General features: G+C 35.3%; 1 protein-coding gene and 1 non-coding gene across 3 annotated transcripts; one reads left to right on the top strand and one right to left on the bottom strand.

Moving 5' to 3' along the window:
• LOC109227315 (phytochrome-associated serine/threonine-protein phosphatase 3) lies at nt 1,609-9,169 on the bottom strand. 2 transcript variants are annotated; one of them, XM_019392430.1, is made up of 10 exons: nt 8,841-9,169; nt 5,783-5,929; nt 5,605-5,672; nt 5,077-5,134; nt 4,247-4,357; nt 4,114-4,164; nt 3,566-3,709; nt 3,398-3,493; nt 3,240-3,311; nt 1,609-2,177 (listed from the first exon to the last, which is right to left on the bottom strand). In XM_019392430.1, exons 1-10 carry the CDS (start codon nt 8,919-8,921, stop codon nt 2,094-2,096), a joined length of 912 nt encoding a protein of 303 aa, XP_019247975.1. In that variant the 5' UTR covers nt 8,922-9,169; the 3' UTR covers nt 1,609-2,093. The 2 variants fall into 2 exon arrangements, with proteins under 2 accessions (XP_019247975.1, XP_019247974.1); XM_019392429.1 differs by lacking the exon at nt 8,841-9,169 and adding an exon at nt 7,709-8,035.
• TRNAS-GGA lies at nt 8,201-8,287 on the top strand. Its single transcript has one exon. It is a non-coding gene; the product is annotated as a tRNA-Ser (tRNA).

Raw genomic sequence — 10,415 nt, forward strand, 5'->3', positions numbered from 1 at the left:
AATTTGTACATGATTTTCAATAATTTTTTAAGAAAAATACAAGGTTTGAACAAAAGTTACTGGGTTCAACCGAACCCGTATCCGAGGGCTAGCTCCGCCCCTGATTGGAGGGGTGTAATTACACTCTCAATTCTCAAGGGGATGTGAGAATTGGTGGTAATTACACCGTATAATTACAAGGTTGCTTTTTAGTTTCTTCCCTTTTTGTTTTTATTTTAATTTATTTTCTTTATAACTTTTTATTTCTATTTTTTTTTTACTTTTTTTTTTGAAATTTAAAATATATTTTTCTTTGTACATTATTTATCTTTTATTTCTCTACCTTTACTTCTCGTGATTCCATATAATTTGTTATATTTTATTATTCTATATTTTGAAACTGCGCCTCCTAATATTAGAAATAAATGAGTGATTAACAAACTTGCCATATAATGAGTGATGCAATTGAAGTGGAATTTCGTTGTTGAATGTGGTTATAAACTTATTATGTTTCTTTGTCTTAAGTTGTAGTGAAACTTACTATTATTATGTTGGAATTTGACATATGTTAAACAACTCTTTTTTTTGGATTTTAAAATTGTGTTATATTCATGTTTCCAATTTACTTGTTTTAGTAGTATTGGCTCACATTGTATGTTGTTCATTTTTTAATTAGAATTGATAGATTAGTTTTGTCAAACATTTGAATAATGTTAAGACATTATATTTATATTTATAAATATTAATTTATTTTATCAAACATGAATTCCATGATATTCTTACAAAACATATATTTTTAGTTTTTGTAAGTATCTAAACTAAATATTATTAATTTGGAAAATATATATAAATTATTTTTACAATATTAGTTATAAATATATGGTTACTAATTAATTTATATTCGCGAAAAAATATACATCTTAAATACCAAATATAATATCATTTATACTTATAAAAATTTATAGGCATATACTTATTAAATTAACTTTTAAGTTTTCATAATTACTTCGTTTAAAATTTAATTTAACTGTGCAATTTACAATAGTGCAACCAAACAATAAACTTGTAATTACTCTAATTACACACTATGACACACAAACAAGTCGTCCTAATACCGTAATTGCACAACTGTGTAATTACTACCCTAATAATAACACCAATTTCAATTACCTGGTGGCTTTCCAAACAGACCCTAATAGATCGAATGAACTAAATTTGTATTTCACATGAAAAAAAAGCAGACCAAAAAACTGAATTTATTGCCTTGGTTGGATTAAATTCTAAGCCCCAAAAAAAGAGTTTAACAAATGGCTAAAACAACTAGGCAATGATAGACAGCTTTGCATAGATTGATTCTGTTCAATCCAGATTAGGGCAACTTGTACACTGCTTAGTGGATTATCCAAAAAAGAAAAATGATAGGCAGCTAACTGAAATGAATAACATAGGCAGCCAATTGTCCCTTACATACCAATTAACCATATCTCAATCCAAACTGAAAAATACAGGTAATTACGACATTAAAGAACTTAAGATAGTGCAAGGAGGTCTCTCCAAACAGCGTTACTAGGTTGCTAATAATGCAACTGCAAAGGTGTTCCAAAAGCCCCTTTTCAGAACCAAAAGAAAGAAACGAACATATTTTAACCACTTGATTATGTAAACACGTCCTCAGTAGCTGCAACTTCTCATAATTCTAAGTTATACGAAACATCACACTGATTAGCCCCATAATATATCCAGCTTTTATCCCATTTTGAGTTGTAAATGAACAATAATCTTCAAGGTAAAAGATGACGAGAAAATAAAATGTACATCTAGCCAAATGCAAGCAAGAAACCTAAAGAATGTAATCTGGTCAAGGTACAAATCACCAATATGACACAGGTAAAAATAATTATGGAACAGATGGGGAGCAACATTCAAGGCCATTGTAAATCATAGCACAAACTATTCAGAGCCAGCAGGGTCACCCAGACAAGCTAGGGCATGTACCACCATCTTGTGAAACGACGTATTCAGTCCCCTCCAGGTAGACTGTTCCCTTACAATTTCCATTAATAAGGAGGGCTCAATGAAGTGCAGAAATAACACCAGAAGAGTGAACGTTCCACTCATAAGAAATAGGGTACTCCTGTCCTGGGACCTCTCATCTGGTTGTTTTCTTCTGTCTCAGAGAAGAACTTTACCTCTCTCTCCTGATAAAACCATACAAAAATTAGAGAAGAAAGCGGCAAGGAAATTAAGAGAGCTAAAGCACCAGAACTACAAATGCCAAGTAAACGGGGATTAGATAAAGAGAAACAACAGTAACAATATATTCCAAAATGTTGGGAGACTTAGACCAAAGGACAAGTCGACATAACAATTTTTTTTTTGATGAAGGGAATTTCATTAAATGGCATCAAGAGGATGCATAGCAAAAATTACAACATAAAGGTATTGTCTGCTCATATTCAAAACATATTCAAAAACTAAAACTTACAGGACAACTAAGGAGCAGACAAAATCCAGAAATAGTTTCAACACTAGTTACAGGGGCCTGATTGAACCAACTAAATAAGTTAATTAAACAAGTGGCTTTAAGAGTGTGGTTGGGAGTTGAAATCCCATCAAAACATCTACGGTTCCTTTCATTCCAAATACTCCAAAAAATAGCACCAGGTACCATTGACCAAGTCTTTTTGATGGATTTCCCAACTCTCCAAGAACACCAACTCTCACAAGTCGACATAACAGTTGCCTAATATGCTTCATTTCTTATCCATTTTTTCTATCACCTAGCTTACTATTCCAACATCACATGCACTTCCAGTTCCTTCATCTTAAAAGTTTCATTTCCATCCCTAACGCAACCAAAATGCTTCAGGCATTACAAGTGGGCCATAAACTCTGATGTGTGTACAAGTCCTATGATTCATCTCATCTACACTTCAAGAACATCATGCCTAATCAAACTAAGACACAAAATGAAACGGAGGGAGTAATAAGTTTCTCCTAATATCAGGGTGACATTATGTCCTAGACACAAAATTCTCCTGTACTCACAATATAATTGGCACTTGGTAGACGTATTGTACACATATATCAGTTGAATAGGTCAAATTGTATGAGAAAAATAAAATTAGACGGATACAATTGTGACAGCTCAGTGATAGCAGAGTATCAAGCAACAGAAAGGTCACTGCTAAAAAATCCTGAAATTCAAGTGGGCTAACTAGTAGAAGGTAAATAATGCGTGAAAATGATAGCAATACTACCATATTCTCATTGAAGCTCAATATTGAAGCTACATTTCCACATCGGTAACAATAGTTGGGAGCAGACCAGACCTGCACATGTACAAAAGGTAATGGTGACACAATTTCATTATATGATATACATCAGATGACCACACAATAAAGAATAGGTTACTCACTGTCACCAGTCCTTTATCCTGAAACATGTACTTCAAACCTTCCTGGACAAGTTGGTGAGCTCGGCAAACTAGATCCAGTTTATTAATATGATTAAACTGCAAAGCATGACTGATATTATTATTTGAAACAATAATCAAAACTATAATTAATATTATTAACTTGCATACCTCAGTGGTAACCCTGGATCCAAAAAGCCAACCTGCTCCTCGAGGACTTACTGCCCATGTTTCAATATCTTCGGGGTCACTCCACATAAGGTCGCAGAAAGGCCCTTCATGGGGAATTTCGCAATTACGTTCAATGACTCTGATCTGCCAGATCATTAACAAAGAAAGAAGAATCATTAGCTCTAGATGCACCCACATATTGAATACAGAAGAAAGATGATGCTAATTGAAGGAACATAAAATTAGAAAAACTTTATTAAAAGCATCTCCAGACACGCAACAAGTTGTGAGACATTCAATTACATAACATAAGCAACTTGCAACATTTTCACCTTTTTTCCTTCATTTATATACATAACATAAGCAACTTGCAACATTTTCACCTTTTTTCCTTCATTTATATACATGACTGCATTGGAGCCCATTGGAGTAAAAAAGGGTAGATTTCTTTCTAGTACAGTTAAGATATATCAAATCCATGCACTTGAATAATTTGAAACTTGTTTAAAAAAGAAGCAGAACCATAAAAACAGTCCAAGTCAACAGACCTGATCAATAGTTCTAACATCAGGAGAAAGTCCACCGTGGACACATAATACCTGTATGGAAAGGAAGGCAAACAATAATAGGATTAGAAAATATGGCAAGTGGTTAATGTTTAACTAGAGTGCTAGAACATACTGATCCGTCTATGATTGCCGAGAGAGTAAGATAGTCAAAAACATCGGTGCAGTACCGCCAAGCATTTGCATTTCCATACTTCCTTTGGCATTCATCATAGAATCCATAGACCTAATATAACACGTAAAAAGCAAAGCTGATAAGAAAATAGCATTTCTAGGATGCTTCCTTCGCATATGCATGTATCTTCACTACGAGGGAAAAAATTCCCTGATGTTGAATTGGGGAAGGGAACAAAGCCATAGGCAGCAGCATTAAGCGGCGGTAACACCACTAACAGCAATAGTAAAGAAACCTTGAACTAAAATTCAAAATATAAAACATTTACATTCAAAGTGCTGTCTGTGACTCTGTGCAAACTTGAATGTCCCTTTAATAACAAAGACAGCCAGAAATCTGAATTGGGAAATCTTTTTTGAAGCATAAAAAGAAACACCAGTTGCTCTTTGCAATTAACCATCCTCAAAGACCTTACTATAACTTCAAAGGTAGGATTCAAAATAGCGCAACAACTAACTAATAATGTGGCGATAAGTATTCACTAGAGGAACACAAATAAGAAAAATTCAGAAACCTGTCCAGACACCATTTATATGAGGAGAAAAACCCACATGAGGCATGATTTATAGCCCAAGATCTCTCAAATGGTTAGTCAAGCACCACAATGACAGCAAAAACAATTGCCTTTTCAAGAAAAAAAAGATTTTGAGGGGGAGAGAGAGAGAGAGGCAAAAGGGGGAAGTATGAGGTAAAGATCTTGACCACATCTATGAGACCAAGCATCTATCGCCTACACTTCACATGTAGTTTTAAGGGATAGTATCCGTTACCTGTGTTAGTTGCCTGCTTTCGTGATTTCCACGTAACAGAGTAATGTTGGCTGGGTACCTGATACAAGTAAAAAGCCAGGAAAGATAGATAATTAAGAATGGATGTCATTTCACCTTTTAACAAAGAAAATCCAGACAGTAAGCAACATGAGCATTTGGTTAACTGAAGCAACATGGATAATGTGAATGTGAATCCATCTTGAACATGAGGTAACAACTTTATATAAAGTAGAAAGGTAAAGGGGAACTATAAGAACATTTGGGGCAAAACACGATACCCAGCCAAATGGTGTTCAGTATTTTTTTGGGACAAGTGAAAGAAACATGAACTTTACAAGGTTCCCAGGTCATAGCATTATTTTCAAGCCAAAACTTTCAAACTGACAGCAACAGAATCATGCCTTTTCTAATTTAGCTTTTCTAAGAAATACCAGTCAACAAAAAAGCCCATTGATTGGTGCAGAAAACAAACACGAACCAACTATGGACAAGTAATATCAAATTGCATATAAATGTTCCGCTCCATACCTTGCTTTAAGGAGCAACAAAATTGTAAATACTTCTAGACTATTGTATCCACGATCAACAAAATCTCCCTGGCAAAAAACCAAAAAAAAAAATCTTACAACAGAATGACTAAACCAGAGTAGTGGCTGGAAGTTCATGTAAACCAATCCGCAACAATCCATATCTAGTGTAAGTTTACCATGAAAATGTAATTCGTCTCAGGTACATGACCTCCAGTCTGAAAGAGTTTCATTAGATCATGAAACTGGCCATGGATGTCTCCACAAACAGTAACTGGACTGTTAACGGGTTGCACATTTGACTCCTCTATCAGGATTTCCTTAACCTGGATAAGAGTAATATGTTTTAGAAGCAAATAAAGGGGTAACAGTGGGTTCTCAAGGAAAACAACATCTGATACTCGACTAGAACATTATTGTCACAAGTGCTAAAAAGATGGACTACAATATCTGCTGAGGTACCCTTATTAAGAAAACATCTGCCTAGGTACAGCCTATCACTGCTACAAGAATATCATTAATACAGCTATTAAGCAGGTCAAAGACACCAAACTAATATACCTCAAATTATTAATCACAAATGCTATCAGAATATTTTCCAGTAAAAAGTACCAATAAAAGCAGAAAATTTAGAAATCCATTTCAGTAATGAACCATACATCAGAATATACCCTTACAATTTTTTAACACTCTAGCAGCACAGAATAGCCACCCCAAAAAAATCAGACATAACAATTCTGAACCTTATCACAAATATGCAAGAGAAGAAACCAAATAACTTATAAATCAAACATCATCTGATGTTAAAAAATAATCCAACTTTCTTTGCAAATAAAGAACTGAATCAAATATACGAGCAAAGAGAACTTTAAAAAGCTTAGCAGTGTGACCTATTTTATACGACCAATCACCTGCACTCTGTCCACAAATATAGGCAAATAACTTCCATTTAATCCAATACAACAACTTTTTCTTAATCCTTAATCCCTTAGTGGAGATAGTTTTCACTTTTAAAAAAAGCCCTTGGTAAATCTAATTTTTTCTTTTCCATGACAGAGATAAATCAAATTGTGAAACTAAATGGGGCAAATTGCAAAATCATCTTTCAGATTTGATAGCCGCATTAACTTCTTTGGGTCACAGGATTACATGGAATTGTACTAAAGAAAAGCTCCCTGTCAATAAAAGTTACTTAAAAGAGGGAGACAAAACCATGTCCCTGCAAGAAACCACCGAGTCAATAAGCTAAACATAACTTAGTTGAGGAAGAAGGGGAAAATGGTGTGGAATTGGGCAGAGAGAAACAATGAAGATGATAACCCAGGCTATGCAAAACTAGATCCACTCTTACTTCCACCTACTGGCTTTGGGCCGACAGCTGGACTCTATGATCATCACAACGCCAGACTTTAGCCACTATCATTGCCCATCCACGTTAATCACAGCTTGAATTTCAATCAAATGCACATATAAAAGAAAAGGAGATATAATCGGTCACCCCGAAATTTTTACCAATAACCTAAACTGACTATGTGTGCTTAAAAGAGCATTGTTCTTTAGAAATTAATGGAACCCATTGAGTTAAAGTATGACCGCACAATTAAAACCTTATGCAATAACACCAATATAATGCTGATACGGAAAAAATTATAATAACATTTTCCCAAAATAGCACAAGCTACAAATCCAGGATTCTTTAAATGGGAAGCAACTATCCCTGAAACCCACCTGATGTACATCCTCAACGAGCACATACATAACTTTCTTAAATTTTGAAATTAGACACGAGCAAAAAGAAGGTAATAACCAAGGCTACACTGTAGTAATATCAATTCGTAATGTTATTTATCTTGCGTACACCTCAACTAATTCCACGGCTACCTCCCACCAGCCAGGTACTAACTCTGTCTACCAAGGCATAGACACATCAATTCGTAAACATATGCCCCTATGATCCCCCTAATGTTAGGGTTTTTCTACTGACTAGTAAAATAAATGGCAAGAATTAATTCGAAAAACCCAAAATTGTTATCAGGCAAACAAACCCTAGCCAATCAAACAACTTTCATTGAGGGAAGAAGTGTTTTGAAGTACAAAAGGCATACATATTCACAAAGGAGCTGAAGCTCGTCCTCGGCCAAGTGCTGCCCGTCTTTCACCTTCGTTATCCACTGATCCAAATCCATCTGCGCCTTTTCTAAATCTACAGCTCTGCCAATAAACTAATTATTTGCTTCTGTAATTATTTTCCCAAATGCAGAGTCGACTGATAGAGCAGGTCTTTACAACGAAGTCAATCTCTCGGAATCTGCCCCAAAACCCAAAAGGAGAATACAGAGAGAAGGGAGCGAGAGATGAGGGTATCTCCCTTCAGATTCAATGGATTTTGCAACCCTGGCAAAACTCGAGATTTTACAAGTATTGCTAGGACTCTTTTGCCCTTTCAGTCATAACCCATTTTTGAAGCTTGCACGATTATTTTTAAGGATTTGCTTTATGTTCGCGTAAAAAAAATTTAATTTCATATATTGTGTNATGGAATATGGATTATGACTGACTCGCTATTCACTCGGTTTTTGGGTCATAATCGTTATGTAGGAGAGATGGCCGAGTGGTTGAAGGCGTAGCATTGGAACTGCTATGTAGGCTTTTGTTTACCGAGGGTTCGAATCCCTCTCTTTCCGTACCTTCGCTTAATTCACCAATTTTACTAACAACAAGGGCTCAAATAGCAATGGATACCATTATTCCAACAGCTAGACCCTTCTTTGATCTAAAGATATAGATTCTCAATTCCTAATTGCTGTGACGCGTAAAATAGAATACTCAAAAATAATCATAATCAAAATACTGGAAAGAAAAGAGTAGACAAGGAATGAAAATAGATCCTTGGTCTATGATACAAAAATGGGGGAAATCCAGATCAAACTCGGATTTATCTTACTTAACCTTAGGTTAATTTACTTCGCCTAAAGGGAAGAAAATTTTCCGAACCCTCGGTTTCAGTCTGAGGTTTAAGTCTGACGAGAATAATATTCTACGACTAGCAATTCATTTATTTTCAAACCGACCAGTAAACATATGCCCCTATGATCCCCCTAATGTTAGGGTTTTTCACTGACTAGTAAATAATGGCAAGATTAATTCGAAAACCCAAATTGTTATCAGGCAAACAACCCTAGCCAATCAAACAACTTTCATTGAGGGAAGAAGTGTTTTGAAGTACAAAAGGCATACATATTCACAAAGGAGCTGAAGCTCGTCCTCGGCCAAGTGCTGCCCGTCTTTCACCTTCGTTATCCACTGATCCAAATCCATCTGCGCCTTTTCTAAATCTACAGCTCTGCCAATAAACTAATTATTTGCTTCTGTAATTATTTTCCCAAATGCAGAGTCGACTGATAGAGCAGGTCTTTACAACGAAGTCAATCTCTCGGAATCTGCCCCAAAACCCAAAAGGAGAATACAGAGAGAAGGGAGCGAGAGATGAGGGTATCTCCCTTCAGATTCAATGGATTTTGCAACCCTGGCAAAACTCGAGATTTTACAAGTATTGCTAGGACTCTTTTGCCCTTTCAGTCATAACCCATTTTTGAAGCTTGCACGATTATTTTTAAGGATTTGCTTTATGTTCGCGTAAAAAAAATTTAATTTCATATATTGTGTTATAAATACATTATATTATGAATATTCATTTAGTAATCCGTTGTAACTAAACTTCCTGAAGAAGTTTATCTAGATGTGTGTCCGCCGTAAATATGTTTATCTATTTAGTACTCTATTGTAAATAAGCCTCCGAAAGAAGCTTATCATTTTTTGGTACTCCGTTATGGACAAATATTATCCCCGGTAGAAGATTATTCATATTTGATACAGTAGCAGCTACAAGCAACTTACAAGCAGCTTGCGGTAGCAACTTACAAGTAACTTACAAGCAGCTTATACACCAACTTACTTTCTTCTGTAATAGAGGAGATTTTAGTTTATTACGTACAGGAGTTTGAAGTTGAATAATACATCAATCTCTCTCTCTCTTTATACTTGTTTTCGATTTATTTACATTACGATTTTTATTTTATAACACGTTATCATCACCAGTCTCTAACTAACTAAGCAAAACTTTGAAAGTATCAGAGGTACGAACTTTCTTTTTCTAGATAATGTCGAATCTTTCTAAACTTAAATTTGTAGCCCTGGATATATCGGGCAAAAGCTACATGTCTTGGGTGCTTGATGCTGAAATTCATCTTGATGCAATGTGTCTGGCAGACATCATCAAGGACAAAAATCGGGCATCAAAGCAAGACCGTGCCAAAGCAATGATATTCCTACGCAATCACCTTGATGAGGGCCTGAAAATGGAATATCTTACTGTTAAAGATCCAGTCATACTGTGGAATGATTTGGAAGATAGATATGACCACCTGAAGATGATCGTTCTTCCATAGGCACGATATGATTGGACTCATTTAAGGCTACAAGATTTTAAATCTATCAGTGAGTATAATTCTATTATGTTCAAAATTATTTCCCAATTAAAATTATTTGGTGATAATATTACTGATCATGATATGTTGGAGAAAACTTTCACCACTTTTCATGCCTCGAATATGCTCCTGCAGCAAAAATATCAAGAGATGGGATTCAAAAGTATTCTGAACTTATCTCACACCTTCTTGTAGCTGAGCAACATAATTGGCTATTAATTAAAAACCATGAAAGCCGACCAACTAGTTTTTGTCCATTCCCTGAAGTGAGTGAGATGAACTTCCACCAAGCTACGCGTAGAAGAGGTCGTGGCCCCAGTCGTGG

This window comes from Nicotiana attenuata, chromosome 6 (assembly GCF_001879085.1).
Source record: "Nicotiana attenuata strain UT chromosome 6, NIATTr2, whole genome shotgun sequence".
Taxonomy (NCBI): domain Eukaryota; kingdom Viridiplantae; phylum Streptophyta; class Magnoliopsida; order Solanales; family Solanaceae; genus Nicotiana; species Nicotiana attenuata.

Bases quoted from the DNA above. Each gene is read 5' to 3' on its own strand.
- LOC109227315 (XM_019392430.1), bottom strand. From the start codon at position 8,921: ATGGATTTGGATCAGTGGATAACGAAGGTGAAAGACGGGCAGCACTTG. The intron at 5,673-5,782 runs GTAAACTTACAC...GTTTTTTGCCAG, and splicing joins AGACGAATTACATTTTCATG to GGAGATTTTGTTGATCGTGG. The intron at 3,710-4,113 runs GTCTGTTGACTT...ATGATCTGGCAG, and splicing joins ATGTTAGAACTATTGATCAG to ATCAGAGTCATTGAACGTAA.